A 21,474-nucleotide genomic window follows, 5' to 3' on the forward strand; every position below is an offset into this window, starting at 1 on the left:
AATTACACGTTAACCGTAATGCTATTTCATTTTCGAAATACTAATGCTACAGTTCAACCTCTAATTCGACTATAAATCAATCTTGAATACAATTATAGTTCAACTTTTAATTCAACTGTAATTCAACGATAATTCAACCACAATTCAACTATAATTCATCTATGATTCAAACCTAATGTTACACCACAGTTCGCAATCATAAACAATGCTTCTTTTATTCTCTTCCTTCATACTCGTAATAACCGAGTGTATTTCGCACTCGCCAGGTGGGACCAATCGTTAATTACAATCTCTGAACAGGCCGAACAATCTCCGTTTGCCATTCGATACTCACGAACGAGAGGAACGCACCGTGGCGCAAAGAATCAGTTGGCGCAACACGGGGATTGTGTATTGTCCCTAGTTTTATCACTTTCCCCGGGTAATAGTAGCCGCGCGCTCGCTAGCAAGCAGAGACCGTTGGAAAACGGGGTTAAAAGAATAAGTGTTGCCCCCCGTCGGTCACGGAGTCCCGGCGCGAACCCACAAATTGTCGCCCAGCTCCGCTGGAGCCAGCTCCAAAAATATCCAATTGCAGCCCGCTGCAAACTACATATGTACAAATACCGCCCTACACGATGAAGGGAAAAAGAGAGAGCACTGGAGAAAAAGAGAAAGCCGGAGAAAGGTCGAGAGCCAAAGCAAAAAAAGAAAGAACCGAATAGGTGAAGGAAGAAAAAGAGGAAAAAAGAAAAGAGAACAAGAGTGCTAGTGTCCGATAGACGTAACACAAGTTCACGATTCAACGATGGGTTGTAGAATATAGAGGATAGACCATTCTTTAATTGAACGAAACAAATGAGAAAAAAAAATACAGGGTAAAGAGAAAGAGAAAAGAGCTAATATTCGATAAATACAACACCAGTACACGACTCTATGATTAGCTGTAGAACATAGAGGGTAGAACAAATAAAATGTTCTAAAAACAGTTTCCCTCAAAACCACAGTAGATACTTCATTATCTACAGCTAAATAAAATGAAGAGAACTGATTATTCGATACACAAAAAATGTCTGGCACTCAATTCGGCAACGAAGCCGCCTTCGTTACACTCAAACAAAACGTCCAATTAATATATTTTTATTCGGGCACCTCTCGAATACGACTTCCTCGAGGCATTGTGCTTCGCGCTACATAATAATTATCACCGCCGCAATCAACGAGAGAAACAGTCTCGCAAAAAAAGGGAACAGGATGAAAAACGACAGAAAAGAGAGGGTGAAAAGGAGCAGCGAGGGGTCGAAGGGTCAAAACACGTACTTCGGTTGTAATAAATGTTTCCTCGCGCCCAAATTCGTCATGAGGGGGTAGTTGGGGAACGCGGTGGTTTTCGGGGGTGAAAAAAAAACATACGTCGCCCGGTGAAACGGGAGCCACGAGAAAGAACCGGCTGGGCAAACCTACAGTCACACGATACCTACGTACACCCGTCCAGCTTAAACGCTGCTAGGCTTTTCCTTGTATTTTCCGACGGTGGTGGCTAACGTTGATCGTGACAACGGCGTCAGCGATGGCCAACGGTCTCAGTTTTGCCAGCTGTTGTATGTCGCTTTCGGGAAAAACCGATGTAACCCGAGAAACGGAAAGGGGAATCGGTCTGAATCACGAACCACGCGCAACCCCCCGCGCGACAGGGGTAGCAGTCACTTATTTCGCTGTTTACCCGCGCGGACTCCGCCTCCGTCGTCCTTGCCCGCCTCAGTTTCGTTTGATTCGATTTGATTTATTTGTTTTCGGGAAATCCGACCCTTTTGTCACGTAAATAAGGGTGGCGATGATGACGCTGTTGCGCATGGACGGACAAAGCCAATGGGAGACAGTAGGGGACAACGAGGAGAACGTGCGCGCAAGTGAAAAAATATGATGTCGATTTGATTGAGGATCATTGCGCGGGTAATTGCAGAATTCTCTGCAAACGAGATTTTGAAGGGCAAAGAGATCTCGATGTAAAAATCTTGTGTTCTTAACACGACCTGTTGCGAGATTTTGATTTTGTAATTATGTAAATGATAAAGACGCGTTAGTGAGACATTTCAAAATGAATTCCTGCGTTGGTATAGGTGCAACAATAAGTTCTTCAAATCTCAAGAAACATACTCTAATGAATTTTTGTAGGAAATTATAAGTAACACTCTCATCGTGTAGTAATTCTCAAAGTGCGAATCTATAATACTTGTTGCACGATATATTACAACAGAAGCATAGAGGATAGTTGTAGAAGACAATTATCCTGCAATCCTATGTTAGAAGGAGATATAACTTCCGCAAATGCGTGGGGAGCTGGAAAAGTTTCGGGCAAGAATGAGAACAACTGCAGACGAGTTCAAACCAATGATTTCATTGTTTTTCAAAATATTCTCGTTCAACATTAATACATTTTCCATTGTGTTGTGTAAACACTTGCTGAACTGAACAATGTGAAGTTATATGGAAATAACACACAACCGAACGACAGCGAATTCTGGAAATCTTTGGTGTGACCTACATAAGTAAATTAACGCGAAGAAAGTGAACGGAGCTGAGGAAAATTTCCTAAGTCCGCGAATTTCGAAAATGTTCCCTCCGCTTAGGAACGGAGCCTCGCGTCCCGGCGTCCCGCCGCCAGTGCATTCGCAAGTTGCTATTTCCCGTAATTACTAATTATCCCGAAATGCGTCGGTACCTAACTAGTAGACGGATTCTGATTTCTGTTCGAGACGCGACTCGGTCTGTATGGCTGGCTGTCTGCAGGCCGTTTCTAAACCGAACGGGAACAGAGCCACACCGCAGACCCGCCTTTATCGCGCTGGCAGTTTGCGATCTAATCAACGCATCGACCTTAGTCACCCAGGTTCGTCGCCGCGCGGCAGCGGACCGGATTTCGAGCGGATCGATGCGCCCGGACAGCGATACCATCGCCCAGCAACTGGTAGCTTATAAAAATTAATGGAAGCGAGGGTTGTCGAGTTCCTCTTTCTCCGTGGGACAGAGAATCGGCGGGGAAAGCGTAGACGGATTAATAATACAGGGGACGAACGTCGACGAAAGCGAGAAATTAACGTGAGAAAGAAAACTGTTGATCGAGTGAAGCGGCCTATAATGTTATGGAAAGGAGGAAGAGGCTCGAAAAGATTAGGGCAGAGAGAGAGAAAGAGAGAGAGCGTTTCGTTAGAGATCTACCAGTGGACTCATCAGTAAGGCTTTCTGGTAGACACGTTCCTTAGACGCGGGAGTGACAAGTATAAGACTGAGCAGGAGTGAGAAAGGCTCTGAGGTTTCAACAACTCTCTATCGGCAGAATAGGAAAGGTGTCGCCAGACAAAAATTAAACGAAAATAATTGATTCTCCGGCTCTGATTTTGAATCGGTCGCTCGTCAGTTGTGACACTCTCTGTCTTTATACTTGAATAAGTAATGTATTGTTTAAAAAATGTTTTCTTTGATAATTCAATTTTTTTTAAAGGACACAAGCTATCGTCGTTGTATGATCTTATTCATCGATGCAGTTCAAAAAGATAGGGAAATAATAAAAGAAAATTCCTGAAGATAGCTATGAAGTCAGTCTTATATTCTCGAAATTCCCAATGTCCGATAGAAGCGATATTTTTCTCTTTCCCAGGAATTTCAGCAAAGATTCAATGTCACCCGACCGATAGAATCTCGCTCTCGCTCGACGCGCTCACGACCCTCTATACTAAACCGAGCCGAAAGCACTCACGATTCGAATTAACAGCGGCCCGTTCCGTTCTCTCGAAGGAATTCACTCGCCGTCCGGCTCGAACGATCACGATACTACAATAATGTCGGGGGCAAACGAGTAGAAAAAAGGGGGAAAACCGGGGTGGAGATGGGAGAGAGAGAGGGACACCGGTTCCGGTGGAAACGTTCGAAAAAGTACCGTCGGCGGGGTCGATAACCAGCGGTGATTCGCAAAATTACGCGATTAATATTCGCGACCGGAAGCAGCCGCTGGATCGTTTAATTAAACCGTCCCGACGAACTTACGACGGCGACCGGTGTTATTATACGTGAGGTGGAGCGGGTCCGAGCGGATCGATGGAAGCGCAGCGAGCCAGGGTTCGGTTCGGCTCAGCTTTCCTATCAATTTGTCGGACAACAATTACACGGGCAACGCAGTAAACAACGGGATGAACTCGTATGAGAACTGCCGCGACGACCATTTTCTTTCGGAGTCGGACACTCTTATCTGTCAGACACTTTTGGCACGGTATCTAAGAACTATAAAGACAATTTGATGGTAGAATCTCGGAGTTGGGCAAAGATCTCGGGTAATCGAAAATATTAATCCTCGGAGGCTGCCAATTCTTTGGTGAATGTTAATCCCTAGTCTCGTGACTTGGCTAATTATTACGTTAGCAAAATTTGTTTTATTATAAATTATCATTCATTATTAGATATGAATTTATTGCAACAATTAAATAGTCGAAATTCCGATGCACTGTTATCCTACCAATAAATTGATTTCTACTAAATTCGATTCGAAGTTTTTGGTTCTAACTCGTTGACATGAAAAGAGTTAACATCACTACAAAATTTAATTGCTCGTCTTTCTAAATTCTTATTCAGCTCATTAATAACCTCCAGTCTCACCCGCAGTCAGTCGATTACTCGTCCTATGGATCTTCGAATAGAAACTAAAAACAATCGTCCAGTGATCTGGGACGAAGAAAGAAAATTAAAATTTAGAAAAAAAGGAGCACTGTCCTGACTGAATGCGATGCTCTCCAGAGCACGTCGGACTCGGCAGAAAACGCGGATCCGTCTCGTCGCGGGACGGTGCGATATAGTTCATCTCGCGCGGCTCTGAAACGATAACATTCCTCCCATCGGCGCAACGCCGGCCGGCCGTTCGCTCGGCAGTCGTACAAGTGACGAGTGCATGTTCGCGCTGCCAGTTTCGTTCGGAATTAAAGAAATCCTCGCCAATATCTCTTGACGATCGACACAGGCTCGAGTGAACGAGCGAGAGAGATCAAGATATACACAGAGAAAAGGAAAGAAAAGAAGACAGAGACGGAGAGACAGAATGAAAAAGAAGGATAGAGAAAGGGATAAGAGAAGAGAAGATACATTGTAGAAGAGGGATAGACGAGAAAGATAGAGCGAAAATACATTAGAGGGAGAAGGACAGAATGAGATAGACAGATAGAGATAGAGAGATAGAGATAGAGAGATAGAGAGAGAGCAAGAAGGATAGAGAAAAAGCAATAGGTAGAGGAAGTAAGACAGCCTGAGATAAAAAGATATGGAAAGAGAGATGAGAGAAAAGAAGGTAGAAGGAGAGAGGCAGAACGAGAAAGAAAGATGGATGAAGAGGAAAGCCGATAGGCAGAGGGGAGGAGGCAATGTAAGAGAGAAGGATAGAGAAAGAGAGAAAGAAGAGGTCGTTAACCGACGATCGTAGATCTCTCGACGGCGGCGAGAAAGGAACGGTGGACGGCTAGAATGAAAGAAAGGAGAAACGAAGGGAACGAAGGATGGAGAGCCGCGAGGAAAGAAAGACCGACCGATTTGATGTTAAGCTGAAGAGAGAAAATGAACACGGTGTACGATGTGGGGGCGAGACGGGAGAAACGTGGCGATGCCGAGAGAATAAGGGATGAAAACGAGAGAGAGACAGAACGCGCGAGAGTGGTTGGGTGGGGCGGATAGGCAGAAGAAAGGGAAAAGGGGGAAAACAGCGGTGACGAACAGGAGGGGTAAGCACGAGGAACTCCCGAGATTCCGGCTTTATTGGCGCAAATGGCAATTATCTCGAGTGCGGGGAGCGTTCGGGGAAAAGAATTAAAATATTTCCACCGTTCCTAGCTGTCAAGTAATTTTTGCGATTTCACCGTCTCACCCTCACCCCCTTTCTCTCTTTCTCTTTCGCTCACTTACTCGCTCCTGCTCTCTCCCCCTTTCTCCAACCGTTCTGCCCCTCTATCTCGCTCCCTCCGCCTCCTCCTATCACCGTTCGCTCCCTAACGAACACTTTACCGCGCGTTTCGCCGACGAACAGCATCGTTACAAGACGACGCTGCTAGACGCAACTAATTGGAAATCTTCGCGGGGATCGCACGCGGACCGGCATGGCGGCGAGAGGCGGCGTGCATCGGCTATGCAACGCACGGTGCACCGTCTGTTGTGCTGTTACGATCGCGGTACATATTCTCGCGCAATTGATGTTTTGCTGAGAATCGATCGATAAGATCAGGTGGAACGGATATTGTTTCTTGGGGTGTTTGGATTTGTCGTGGACATCGGTGTTCTAAGTTGTTTCGTGTCGGTAAAGTAACTGATGGTTTTCTTGTGCTCGCAATGTTTTTGTCGAAGAACAAGGTGTTCTGGTATAGTCCATTATTCTTAGAATATAGACAATGATTCGGCAGTCTATGCAGGTTTTTGGAAAAACGTTTCAGTGATTGAAGTTCCTTCAATGATCTATATACTGAAGCTTTTACTAAAAAAAAAAAACAGTGACAGTGGTCTCGATACCTTTTTCCATTGATAATATTCTATCTTATTTTACTGTACCTAATTAATTATACGGTAACTACACGAATTATGCTACGATCATGTATACATCAGCAGCAATCAAGCGGCGATGAGAAAAATGTGCAGCTGGCAACGCGTTAACGACGAAAATGAAATTCATTCGACCGCAATGTACACAGACACCCGAAACCCCTGTCATCTTCCTGGAAATATCGGGATCCCGACACACCCCACCCAAAATCCGTGAAAACCCGACGAGGAAATTGTTTTTCTAGATCGAACATAACAGCGGGGGACGCGTCGGACACGCGTCGCGTCCGCGATCCGTTTGCAAACACGCGAGCCCGCAAATTAAACGGGCCGGGGGATGAAGGGGTCATGATCCCGCCCTTCTGTCGTCGCTTTCTCACGGTCCCGCGGGTTTCACGCGGCCAGCTTGGTTTCGGCTCGCAGACCGGACCCAGGTCCCGCGTCAAGAAGTTTCACGGACCAAGTAGGATCCAGCTGCTAGGGCGCTGAAGATGATACTAAGTAGTTCGGTCTACATTGTAGGAGTTAACTTTCGAAGATAATGGAGGCGGGCGTGTTCTATATCGGCGCGCAGTCAGACTGTTCGCCAACTCGTGGCGTAACTTGGAAAATCCGCGCGAGCTACAGGCCCCGGGATGAGAAAGGCGCCTGCCGCCGCGATCTTGTTTTATTACTGTTATTATTACTTTATTAATGGTCGGAGGGCTGCAGGAGAACGAAAGAATATGGTAATACGCGGTTTTGTTCGTTGATTTATTCGGACGAATGAGGCGAGTCTCCGGTGATATTCGTTGTTCGACGAAGCACCCGTGGAAATCTAACGAAATTCAACCACCTAATATTGTTTGATGAATTATGAACCGAAAAGTTAAGAATCGGAAAGCGGAAAGTAGACGGTTTAATTGCGTTAAAAGTTGGTGGTTCGTTCGCTGATGACGTTCTGCTACACGGAAAATAATTTTTTCCGATAATTGAGGGTGAGTTTGATGTATGAACCGTTTCCAGCAAACTTTGATAAACATTTCCCGTGCGGAACCCAATAACGATACTGTCTATGCAGCAGATTAGCTAATTGTATGTTGCATGGATCATTCCGGAGATTCTGTTCGGAATGAATTATTGTGTACTGCTTCCATTTTCTCGCGAAACCTTCGAGCATTAATAAACAATAACCTACTATTTCACATAATAGTAAGTTAAATAGTAACCTACTAATCAAACGATATACTATCCCAAGAAATAAAAAAAAATACAATAAAATGGATGATCAATGTCCATCGATCCAGCATCAATTGGAAATAAGAATCTCCGTTGTAAAAGAAGAAATTTCAGAACTAAGAATTTCCTCGCAATCGTCATAACAATGCTCTGTTGAGGCGATATCGCAAACTCGTACGCGACGATCGTGTACGGAGTGTGGAATCTTTCTAACTGGGTTCTGAAGATCGATCGAAGGTCGAACAGCAACGAGCGACCCGTCGCGCCCATACCGTGACGATCGCTCGCCTGCGATAATCCGCGAAGAGGCTATGGGTGGGGGACGAACGGTGCGGCGCGCGATATGCATTTAAATTACGCCCCGTTATTAAAGCGGCACGCGCGCGTCTCCTCGACTAATCGAATCCGTGTGATCGGTACGCGTCGACTGAAATCAACGCACATTCACCCACCCTATCATCGGCTGCGTCTCGTGCAAGTACGCATTTGGCACAACCCAATTCCAATTATCGGCACTTTCGTTTTTACAAAGTCAATGTTTAGCATTAAAAGTACAGACTGAGTTTTTGTTATTCGAATTATGGTCGAATGGTTAGAACTTGTATGATTTCTCTCTCATTAGAAATGAATAAATGTTACCTAATAGAACCTAAAAATTAACCTAATTTTTACTAATACAGTCGCAATCTTTTATTCGAACGATCACCAGTTTTCGTAGAATGGAAGCTTTCAAAATTCCATGCTATATACGGGGTGTTACCTCTAACAGGACGCATAATTTTTCACCCACCTGCAGCCATCAGACAACAAAATTTACAACAAAAGTTAACAAAAATTATCCAAAACAGTTTGTTTTCATTGCGATATCGAGATTATCTTGGATTTTAAAACATATGTTACACATTTATACTAACATATTACCCGATTTATAGCAGTGGAAATGTGAAATATTTAGCTTTTCATCGTATTTAACTTTAAGACAGTGTAAACATTATATGATACGGAAAGAATTACCGAATGTATGACGGATACAGTGGTTCCAGCATTAACTCTTGTCGTCGAGTGGCGGACATCTTCGTTCCGGGACGCGAATAGGAAGTCGGTGAACGAAGCGAGAATTTGCCGCGAGGCGTGTCGATGCTCACGGGAACGGTACACGTACGAGCGGGAAAGGGTGACGTGCGGAACAGTGGCACGGGATCGTTGTCAAGGTTCCCCGGTATCGTCCCGAAGATTACCATCGTAATTTCCATCGCGGTAATGGCCGGGCCCTGGAACGCCGGATTATACGCCGGAATGGCTTTTTACTTTTGTCGCTCGAGAGTCTATTCCAGCACCATCCACGGGGGCTCGAGTACGCTCGAAAAACGCGCCGCGACATTTTAGCGACACCCCGAGGCGTTCCTCGACGACACACCGTTATTCCAGGAAGTCGCGTTTGCCGACCTAAGCGCTGCTTTTCGCAGCTTCAAACTTTCTCGCGACCAATTCTTCGTCGATCAATCGGTACACACAGTTTTCGCGGATTTTTGTAATAGCAACTTGTACGTAATAAATGAACGAGAATTTAAACGAAGTTCTCTCGGCAGTTATGGAGAAATTGGATTTCATTCTGTACTGGACATCTCTATATTACAGTCGAGTAGTAGGTAAATCGATATTTAATTACGTGATGAAATTATGAATTTAATAGAAGCCGTGAAGATTATAGTTTCCATATAAACAACAAATTTCCAGAAAATTATAATATCTAATATTATAGATTACTAGAATTATTAAATTACTTAATTTTGAAGTTAATTAATTAATAAATTAATGTAATTTGATGGTTATTCAATTGCTAATTACTAGTGTTAAAAAACAATAACGCAGTCATCAAATAGTTCCACGATGAAAGACTTGTTGCTATTTGCTTTTGACATTTCTTTGACAAGAAAAGGTAATCATTTTGGCCAAGACTCTAGAGAAATCCGTAGACGGACGATATCAGAGTGTAATCGAGCAACCCGCCAGCAACAGCTCCTTGCTAGACGCTTATCACCGGTAAAGTCGACCTGGCAAGCACTCGACGCTGCCATAGTTCAGACTCGACCAGCGGGGGCCGGCCACATTTTTCGTTTATCACGGTACATTGATTCGTCGAGATCGACGAGCAGCCCGAGAACCGTTCTCCGCTGCGCTGCGAAAAAGTGGACATGCTCTCGAAGTTCGCAGTCGTTTTTCGAGCACCGGCCACCCTCACGGACGTTTATTGCTGTTAACGCGTTTGCCATCGGCTGCCGGTCGCGACGATCAACCGATCACCGGAACCGTCGACTTCGCCCGGAATATTTTCCGCCGTTCTCCCTTTTTTTATTGCAGCCTGAGCGATGCGAGCCAATACACGACGCGTCACGAAAAACGAAACATTTAAATGTCTCCATTAGGATGCAACATGGCAACAAATGTTCAGAAGAAAAACTGTATTGAATTCAAGGTATAAATATGGTTGTGGAAGTGAATTTCTAGTTTGACGTTGTTTTCAATGATATTTAAAGATTATTGATGTTTCTTTTGTTTAAATGGCGCCTTGTGTATTTTGAATTCGCAAAGTTACAAACGATGTAAAAAAGACTTCACCAACCTTTTACTCGCTAAATCGCTGGTTTCATTGAGCTCGTTAATTATTAAAGGTAGACATTGATTTGGTGACTTGTTAAAACATATTTGCAGGAGAGGCTGCACAGGCTGTTAATCGAGACTTTGAAGGGTGATTTTATAAAGCAAAATAAAAAGAAAAACATAACGACGAGGTTGGCTTTTCAGCTTCGCTTTCGCATAATTAATGATCAAAGTTAGACAATGGCGGCGCATGCGCCTGATCTCAGTTTTTGTTTTTCACGTGGCATCTATGCACGTACTAACCTGTGCCACGCGTGCCACTGTTGGCGTAGCGTCATGGTTCAGACTACGAACCGTTAATCATTTGAAAACAAATATAATATGAAATATCATAGGGTCGCTACGGGGATGAATAAACTTCAATTTAACTCCACATTTCCAAAATTATTCCATAGAATTCAGCAAACATTGAATTCTCCGACTTTCATTCCAAAACTTTTTTCATGATCCCCAAACTTTCCGAAAATTTTCACCGTTACTAAATTAATTTATTAAAAATGTCATATTGCAGTGTAATAACAGAACGTAACAAACAAGAATGAAATGCTCTACGTGAAAGCGTGCAACGGAAATTCGTACGCTTTGTTCTTGAGAACGTAGTTCCAAGAATCCACGAAGTCCAAGTTAGCGCAACTACCACTTCGCCAATTTTAATTTTCATTGAACAATCATCGGACACAATCTTCTCGGAAACAAGACTGCCGCTTGCCGCGCCCCCTTGTGCTTCAAGCGCACAGACTTTCGTGATTGCCCGTGCTCGCAACGAAGATTCCCACTTTCAATTTCAACGGACGCGCGGAGGAGAAGAGAATAACGTTGGCCATTTAATTGAAAGCACTTTATCGTCCGGGCCAGGACTCCGATACGGTCCGGTAGACGGTAGAAAAACGGGAGTGGAAGAAAATCCACGGTTCGGCCCTGGATCGCGCGCGGGTGCGGCCGCTAAAATTAAACGGGGGACCCAACGGACCGCGCACCTTCGATGCAGAACGAGAACAGGACGCGAGAGAGAGCAAACGAACGTTGAACCCCGCGGGTAGTACTTCGGGGAAGCTCTCTTATCGTCCACGTTCCGCCCTGTCCCCCGTGTTTATCTACCTGTGAACTTGCTCCGGTGGGTTCGAACGATAAGGGAAGGTGAACACCGTTGCGCGTACACACACACGCACGCTTTCTCACCCAGGTGCGTTATTAACATATTCGGGACCGGTAACGTAGTTCTACGTCATCTTAGATTCTTCAGCTGAAGACTGATAACGTAGTTCTATTAGTACTAGATAGTTATTCTTAAATCTTTTATAAAACAATGTCTGTAGCGTAGCCTTACGTCATTTCTAACTTTTTTAGAACAATGCCTGTAACGTGGTCATTTGACATTCCTATTTTTCTCCTAGAACAAGTACCTGTTACATAGTCCTACGTCGTTTGACAGTTTCTAAAAAAATGACAGTGACTTAATTTTACGTCATTTCAAAGCATGTAGCTTGTAACATAGTCCTATTATATATTTTTCATCTTTGCAGACCCTTGTGGTATTCATCTATAGGCTTTGAGAAATTGTATGCGCACGTAAATGTGTTAATATTCGTGCTATTCAAAGCACAAGAGTAAAATGGTTCTTTCGCTGTGTGCTTCGTACAATAGCCGACCATAATTTAATGACTACCCAAATGGTACAGAGACCAAATAGGTCACTATATATTTATAGTTCTGATTTTATTACGTGTAATCATATAGACGAATAGCAAATTAAAAATCGAAAATGAGGTAAAAGCTGACCAATTAGACCTGCATTCCTCAGTTTAGCCATCAGGTCATGGACGGATGATACTCTAAGTATAAGCATCGCGTGATTGATTAGTATATATGAGCGTTTCAGCAAATAGCGTGCTAGAGCAAAAAATGTGTGAGAGAAGAGACGTGTCATTTTCTATTCTGATCACTTACAGTTGTTAGAGCCATATTCCTTCCGTGAGACATCTCTGGTGCTCTGCACGGTACACCTCTTCGCGCGACTAATCGTCGTTCATTCTTTCCTTCTTACTTTTCTTCCTTTCCTGCCTACGTTACCGACGTCGTTATTCAAATTCGGGATATTTTATCAGACGAGCGGACGATTGTTCGGCGAAACGTTAACAGCGGCCGGGTTTCGGTGAAACAACGCCACGGAGAGCTCGGATAACGATCGCCGTAACGACCAAACTTGCGCGTGAATAAAATAATCGGTTGCCCTATCCAGTGACGCGTTAAAATCTCCATCGCCATCCCCTATTCCCGTTCCAACATCCTCAAGCTATGTACATCGACGTACGAAGTGTTTCGGAAATAAATGGCAAATCCTTGGCGGCTTGTATTGGTTGTTTCGTTATTGCCTAATAAATTTTAGTATCCGGTTTACGATATGTGTGCCGTTTTATGTGTGCGCACCGGGTACGCGTACCATTTAGGTAAGTAGTAGACATATATAATATCGAGTTGCAAAGGTTAATATTCAAAATAAATTTGTTTATATTTTGATTCAATGAATTCTTCAAGTAATGCGACTTTCAGATTGACAGTGGATAAAAATTGGGGATGGCCGAATGTCTGTTCATCGCTGGCAATTCATAACAACGGAAACTCATTTTTAAACGAGACTGTGTCCAGCGGTGAAAAATGATTACAGCAATGGGAAAAGAACTGAAAAATGGGTGGAGGTTAATCGAATCCTCGAACACATGACAAAACCATCACTGTGAACGGAAAAGATTCTCGTGATCGATAAAGGTTGGTCTGATAAGGATGTAAACTATTGTTCCCTTTTAAATCCAGGTGGGGGGGCAGTAGCAGCAGCAAAGTATTGTCAAGCAAGTGAAAGTACGCGTCGAAAATTAATTTAGAAATAATTTTTGTGTAAGCACAAGTTTCAATAAATTTAACTGAAATATTAATTTTCATTTCGCTTTTTGTAGACTTGACAACACTCGTATCGAGGTAAACGTGTTTCTGTTTGACTTGAGTGTCTGTAAATTAGCCCACAGTAATCTATATTTGAGCACCGCCAATATTTGCAGCCCTTATTGCTAACACTTAAACACTGATAACAGTGTTCTGTGTTCATAACCCCTCTGACAAGCATACTAAACAAGAATAAATGGTAATAAATGTTCACCCACATGGCACATAAACGTTCGTCTTTTAAAATAAAAAGATTAACGCACTGAGTGCCATGGGGGTCACCGAGGACCGGCACACTCAACAGTACCAATGGCGCCATGGGGGTCACCGGTGCCCCCCCCCCCCCCCCACCACTAAGATGAGTGCATAAAATATAATATTCATGTTTAACCTAATTGTTATGTACCATAAAACATAATATTACAATACAGTTGTATTAAAATAATGTTTAAAACATTAATGTTAATAATATTTGAAATATTGCCTTACCACTAATCAATCGTTTCCGAAACATTTCTAAAAATTAATACGATTATCAATCTAAGGAAACAATAAATATTGCTTTCAAATATTCTAGATGAAAAAAATACCATTTTCAATATTTCATAATTCCGGAATTTAAGGCATCTCTTCTCCAGACTCCCTAACCTCAACGTATGCGCTTAATGGGGCCAATTGAAAGAATGCCTAAGCATTATTATTTATCGAAATAGAAAAAAGAGATCGAACAGGTAACTTGGACAATAAAACAACCACAATAGGAAGCTCGATTGCAGGATAATTAATACGATAACTAGGTCGCCATTCCACCGACAATTATTTGAATACGCTTCGAAGAACCCTCGACAAAAAAAGGGGAAATAAATAGGACTACGCGAGAGTTAACCCTTTATTTCGATGCGAATGCTTTACTGTGACGCCACCCCCGCATAAGAATCTCCGATTTCACTGTTCTGCCATCCCTGTTTCGTAGCCCTCTCGTTTCACTCGGTACCCATGACCAACCGAGTCAGTTTGGGAGAAATAGATGCTATGCTCACCTTCCTTTTTCCGTATCCGCTTCGCCAATCACGCTCCTCGTAAGATCGAGAGAGGTTCGTTACCGTTATAATAAACAATATTCGGATAGAACCACGTTACATAAATGCCAATATTTATTGAGATGGAATATCGCGAAAACAATATACCATGGTACCTCTTGCATACACCTTCAGAGGTACAATGTGTATCGATTGCACTCTTTGACAATCGATTTCTACAGGATTTCGTGTTACCAGTATCGTGAAAACTACTGTATTAAAAGAATATTTTTGTACTAATAATTATTGTAAATAAATTCACTTGTATTTTTATTCATGAAAATAACTGAAGCATTCACTATTTATTCATTTTATACTTTAAACAATTTTGCCAATGCTTGAAGGCACATTAAAGTGCCATTTACAAAGAAATGTTACCATGAATCAAATATGCATAATTTTTTTATAAAATCTGATTTAATTGAGTTTAATGTCTACATGTACTTATGTTTTAACAATTGTGGAATATCTATGTTTATCGAACAGTCTTGAAACAATAATGACAGAAATTCAGAATGTAAATAGTGAACGCAAGGTCTGCTAGGTTAATATTACCAACTATTCCCAGTGGCACATCTGGGAGCGAAACATATTCAAATTACAATATACAGTTACGCGGAAGCATCAAAATGCATCGGACGCCATGGGAATATTTCATTTGTTTACATTGACCAGCATAAGCCAGTGTGACGTCATTAAGGGGAAATTCACACGCAAATCCAGTCATGGGTTCTGCGAATCAGCAACATCAACAATGCATTAAATTCCAAACACCATACCATTGTACAATTAAAGTGACTGTTTCAATCTTTAGTTTAAAACAAATCAACTATCCATTCCTCGAATTACAATTATCATAATTAAAAATATATGTGTTCATACATATACGTAAATAAATAAATATAAATGAAACATTGACAATTCCAAACAACTGTTACCAATATTGGCAATTACATCGGCCATCGCCAGGGTCGACTATACACGCAACACCAAACGCGTGGATCAACAACAAAGAGATCAGAGACAAGTGAACGCTTACCTTGAGTATCACGAAATCCATGTCGCGGGGTCCCGGTGGTGGACGACGGCGACGCGTGTGGGTGACGTTTACGCGGCGTGAAGCGACGGGACGCAGGTCTCGAAGGTGGAAACGAGCCCAAAACGCTGGGGTGAGCGTGAACGACGGATCGGCAGCGGGGCAAAGTGAAACCGGCGTGAAAGAGGGGGGATCGGGCCAGGGTAAACGGAGATCGACCGAAACGACGAAAGCAGTTTTATGTACAACGATAAACGCGTGGCACTCGGCACTTCTTTTCCACTTGTTTCGCGCGTCGACTGGAGGAGGGACAGAGAAAGAAAGACGGAGGTGAGGAGAAACAAGACCGAGCACTCACACGCGGCACGAGGCGGCTGGATCGTCGTCGCTCCGACGATCTAGCATCGCTGCGCGTTCTCGCGGGTACACGAGAGCGAACGCGAGATCGGCTAAACCTCGTCTCCTTCAAGTATTCGAGGTTCGAGTGGCGCGCGCGACGTGGAAAAAAACAAACAAAAGTAACGACAAACTCTGGACACACGAGGTGAAGATACGCTGACGGTGTGCAGCACGGATAAGACGCGTTTAAACGCGTGAAGAACAGTTCAGCCAACACGCGTGGCGGCTCAGCGTCGACTGAGTAAACGTCGGTCGCGCGCCACGAGTGGGAGGCGTGTCTCGAGTGCGCGATGGAACGAGACCGAGCTATGCGAACGCGGCCTAAGTGGGGGTGACGGGAGCGACGAAGACGAGGGAACCACGGTATTCGGTGGATGAAACAGAGATGGAACGATGGGATGAGCGACCGACCGTCGGAGACCACAGTCGCACTGCTTGCGACTATAGCGCAAGAGTAGTGGCGGTAACAGCGTGGAGAGGAGAGGAGCGAGAAATGGATTCAGAAGGAACAGACGAGAGACGGGGATTGAACGGAACGGAATGGAATGGAACGAGATAGCTCGACCGACTCGTGGGGACAGGCGAATGATACAAAGAGCGAAAGAGAGTTACACAAATGCTGATTATCCGAAAGTACCGTTTGCAACGCTACCGTCGTGATAGTGCAGGTATGCGCCACCGGCGATAAGTCCAACACGACACACACGATACGCATCTCCTCCCTCGTATGTGTTCCATCTCACACTTCCAATTCTCTGCGTCGAATGATTTTTACAGAGCGACAGACGGCTTAACCCCTCTGTCGATAATCAACATTTTTTATGGTATTTAATAATCGGAGTACCGGGGTACCTGACGCGTTTCTGCACGGATAAATTATACATCGACGATTTACCTTTTATGTCCTCTCATCTCTCCTCCCTTCCTCTCTCTTTCTCTCTCTCGATTTTCGTTTCTGTTTTGATCTTTTCCAATAAATGATAACCACTGGAAATATCACGGAAATGTCCGGTAATGCGAATCAATGAACAAACGATTTTTAATTAAATCATTTTTTCCATTCTGGCTACTGGGTTGTGCGTTTCGATACGCGGTCAGGTACACATTGAACAGGAGTATAAACAAGTGTGAAGTCTTCATAACCTAAAACTTTGGCTCGTATATTTGCATGAGACAAATGTAAATCAGTGTAATATTATTCAACGAATGGGGATCCATGGGAGTTTTACGATTTTTGGACGGGAACATAAAAAGTTTTTAAACGCAATTTAGGAGTGGTTGCTCGGGTACCCGGTTATTGGCATAAGGACGAAGATGATTCACGACCCGCCATTTGTCCATAACAAAGAGGACTCGCCTATGGCCGTTCCGAGTTGAATGTTTTGTATCGGAAGCGTTGAGTATGCTTGTTCCCTGCGACGTGGACGTGCCTGTGTATTGCAACTAGTCGCGTACAGTCACTCACAATGAAAATCGTAACAGAACCAAACAAAAGTCACACGACTGACTGAAATCTTCAATTTCAATGAAACTCTACGTACATACGGTGCATTACAAAGTGCACCGAAAAAATGTTCTTTCCAATAAAAAATCAAGTTAACAGAATTAAAATCAACCTCCAAAGCATCTTTTTTTCAATTGAATTTTATAATACCACGCGGTAACGCAAACATTTAAATGTATATCCTAGAAGTAAATAGATTTGTTCGTATTTACGATATTCCCTGCGCTATTTTCACTGCGAACGATTGTAACTGGAAAATGATTTGGAGGCCCGCGATTAAAACGGCGGCTGAACGGCTGAATGGGTTCGATCGATGGGTAAAATTGAATGAATTTCTGTGAATTTCATTGGAACGTTCTGACGAAATGATGCTTTTTCTATTTTGAATTGGAATTACTGATGTTCACTGATAATTTCACTGATGTTTGCTCACTAAAAATATACAGAAATCCCATACAAAAAATATATTAATTTGACATCAGCATTCACGTTTTAATCATTTAACAACGCTACTGATCCTCAATTTTTTATAAACATCTAGACGCAGCGTGTACCACGCAGCACTTTTTTGCCACGTAATAGAATACGAAACACTCAACGTGGGGTGAAAATTACCGTATGCCGTAAGAATGGAACGATCGTTACGAAAATCAACGAGCCCAACGTTACGTCCAATTCATTCGATTATTAAAAAAAGTATAAAATGAGTAACCAGAGATAATAGTATTTTAGGTGGACACAGAGATTGTGTGTTTGGCATCGAGCGGATGAGAATAGCGGAGGAAAACAGAAACGAAAATACCAGCGAAGGAAACACGGTGCCGCGTTTCGAGTGGAAAATCCGAGTGGCGAAAGGACGAACGAAGGCGAGGCGAGGCAGTTTCGCTGCGCCGCGAGTGAAATGAAGATGGAGGAAGGACGAGAGAGCCGACGAGGAACGCTTAACAGAATAGGATAGAAACGCGGAGCAGCGGGGGATCCGCTTTTCTTTTATTTACCTGGCCGGCAAACCAACCGCTCCCCTCCACCTACACGGACACACATTCCCGCGGCGCGCACACGCGTTCGCTCCACCCGCTCTTTACTCCACGAGCGCGCACACACGACTACGGGCACACGCGTGTCTTTCACCTTTGTTTCCATTCCGACACCGCAGACCGTCGTCAATTACCGTCGCGTTTCGGTCAGCCGCGATGTCGCATCGCGTTACCGGATGTCGCCGTCAAGGTTGCGTTTCTGCATCGGATGAGCCCCGACGCCTGTTGTGCAGCCGACACGTCCAACGCGCGTCGCGCGCTCGCGGTAGCGTCGCCGTTTCTATCCGCGAAACAAATTTCACCATAGAATTAACTTTCGCACTTTTTCCGGCGAGGCGACCGGGGTTCCAGATAAGAGATCTGGTTGAGCCATGTCACGCGTCCCGCCGTTTTTTCTCGCCACACGACGACCACCGACCTGAAAATTCTAGTTTAAATTCAAATTCGCGAGTAATGCGCTCGCAAGGGATGGAACAACAATATTGAAATACAAATTTTACTGTTCGCCTCGGGAGGACTGATCCGATGCAGTGTCAGGCAAATGTTATTTCGTATGACGAATGAAAAGATGACAAACAAATTAAATTCGTTCGTGGGCGACCGATGAATTGAGTTTATTCGTTACGTTTCGCTGGTGCTACAAATTATCCGCTATGCACGAATCTGTGCATACTGTCGAAACAATAACTGAACATGCGTCGGTGGGCCGCCATTTCTTTTCCTCGGTCCCCGCTAATGTGCAGCGGTAATGCGAGCAGACGAAAGCGTGAGCGATAACCACGTTACACATCGCTCGATCACACGCGCTACGCGTGTCAAAATTGCCAGGGCTAATGCGTCCGCGGCTACCCGCGGATGAATGATGACGGGGACGAGGGAGGGCGAGGCGAGCAATCAAATAGAAAATTCATAATCACGATCTTAACAAGAAAAGTTGTATAAAAAGCGACTGAAAAGTTGCCAAGTTCCCGCCGTCTCGTTTGTAATCCCAACTCTCCTCAACCCTTCCTCATCGCGCCGCTCTCGAAGCCCACTCATAATTACCAAAGTTAATTTGCGAATCGCAATTTAATTGGCCGGTTCTTGAAGGCTCCTTAAACTTCGTCTTTCGCGGAGAGGGCGATTCCCCGCGAAGGTTGCTTCGGCTCGGTTCGCGCGAGGAAGAGAGGGAAAAAGAGAAAAAACGGGGAAATGGAAAGGGAACGTGTGAGAAGGAATGGAGGAGCGAGCATAGAATCGAAAATTTCGATCGGACCAGCGTCGAACGAATGCACAGGGGATTCGAACGCTGCAGGAGGGTGCGGTGAAAACCATCGGAAACGAATCCGCTACGAGAAGATCACCGCCGGCGGACGAAATTCGCCGCGTGAAGCCGACACGGTGGCTTTTTTCGCGGCGGTACTTATTTCAAAGGGATTCGCGGTGTCGGACACTTCATTCTGATGTAATAATTAACGTTCCTCGCGCTGGGAATGTAAAATTAGGCCTTCTTCGTTGCGTCGTTAACCGCAGGTCACGTAGAAATACGACTTTTTGTGCACTTTTAATCCTTTGTGTCCTGGAGCTACTTTAAAGTACCACTTCCATTGAAATGCCGCTGAGAAAGAAATCTACTTAGGTTTAACTTAATTGGGTTTAAAGTACTAGTGGCAATTGTGAGAAACATTTATATTCAACCTATTGTGATTCGAGTTGTCTTGAAGTATTTGGTACAACGGGGCTAATGTAAAATTATATAATTCAGAGTTTTACAACTATTAGCGACGTCGGTTAAGCGAATTTTGTAGGCGGCAAATGCAACGCGGAGCGTGTTTAAATATTGAATACCTTTTCAGCGACAACAATTTCGGCGAAGTGAAATTTAACGCGCGGTGAAACGTGTTACCGTGAGTGCTGTGAAAGCCATCGATGACCGGCACCGATGGAATTAATTACAGCAATTGATTTAAATAAATGTCAATGTTTGCAACTTCTTCAATGCTATTGATATTGAAACTCAAACTGGTAATCTTCAACGAGGTACATGTGTAAAGAGTGATGATGGAGCTCAATTAAATCGTTCTGTGCAATATGTCTGTTATCGTTATACAGGGTGAATCGTAAACTGTCGTGCAAACTTTATAACAAAGATGCCATACTAAAATGTTAATTTAGGATGTAGAAAAATGGTATTAACAGAGATGGAAAACATTGCCGGAACAATTTAGCAATATGTCTAGGCAAAGTGGTAGGGGTGGTTCGAATGTGAATGACTAGTTTACGAACACAATGATGTTAAACATACTCATCTTGTATAGTTCAAGTGGTGACTATATTGGAAAATTGGAAAACGAGCTGCGTTATCCAACGCGCACAACGCGACGCTTTATGCAAATATCGATGTCTCGACGGTCTGCGTTTCTTTTACTTCGTGTTCGCGAGGAGGGGCGACAACGCTTGAAAGAAGACACCCCCAACTCATTACCAAAGAAGCACGAACGGATGTTCATAGATACGTGCGCGAGACAGGGTTAAAGACAGGACAAAAGGAGAGAGAGACGTCGGTTTCCTGAGATTTCACCGCAACCAGCTCCCGGTGAAACGAAAGAAAGAAGATTCCGCGTGACGGCAAGTCTTTTAATTAGGCGGTCTGTGATCTGCCGAGCATTTTTCGTTTTCCTTTACGTTCTTCTTTCCTTCCTTCTTTTCCTTCTCTCCGTCTGTGCCGCTCTTTTTCTCTCTCGTTCTTTTTCCGCTCTCCCTTTTCTTGATCCCTGCCACCCCTTCACGCACAGCCCGTCGCGGTTCGATCGCGCATCTCCTGCGGTCAGCATTGAGAAAGATTCGGTTTCCTCCAGTCAGGTAGCGGCGCAAAGTATTCGATCAAACGAACCAAGTGTCTGCTGCAATAATTATTCCCAGGTAGAAAATATTTTGATTAGCGGTAAAGTGAAATACAATAGTATCGATCGAGATGCAGAAATTAAATAGTCATGGAAAGTAGTAAATTTAATGTTTGATCTCGTGTAAGTTTGTGTAACGAGAGGGTGCAAAAATATTTATGCTAATATTTTGAAT

General features: G+C 43.8%; 1 protein-coding gene and 1 long non-coding RNA gene across 2 annotated transcripts in view; one reads left to right on the forward strand and one right to left on the reverse strand.

The window, feature by feature from the left end:
* Window positions 1–16,287, reverse strand: part of Slip1 (SLo interacting protein 1) — a 128,335-nt gene extending 112,048 nt beyond the window's left edge. The window contains exon 1 of the mRNA XM_031977019.2: window positions 15,481–16,287. Coding sequence (XP_031832879.2) covers window positions 15,481–15,501 — 21 coding nt within the window. The 5' untranslated portion in view covers window positions 15,502–16,287. The remainder of the gene's footprint in view (window positions 1–15,480) is intronic.
* Window positions 16,288–16,393: 106 nt separating this feature from the next.
* On the forward strand, window positions 16,394–20,386 carry LOC143174594 (uncharacterized). Its single transcript, XR_012998758.1, has 2 exons — window positions 16,394–16,544; window positions 18,105–20,386. It is a non-coding gene; the product is annotated as an uncharacterized LOC143174594 (long non-coding RNA).
* Window positions 20,387–21,474: the final 1,088 nt, after the last annotated feature.

Source organism: Nomia melanderi, chromosome 6 (genome assembly GCF_051020985.1).
Source record: "Nomia melanderi isolate GNS246 chromosome 6, iyNomMela1, whole genome shotgun sequence".
Taxonomy (NCBI): Eukaryota; Metazoa; Arthropoda; class Insecta; order Hymenoptera; family Halictidae; genus Nomia; species Nomia melanderi.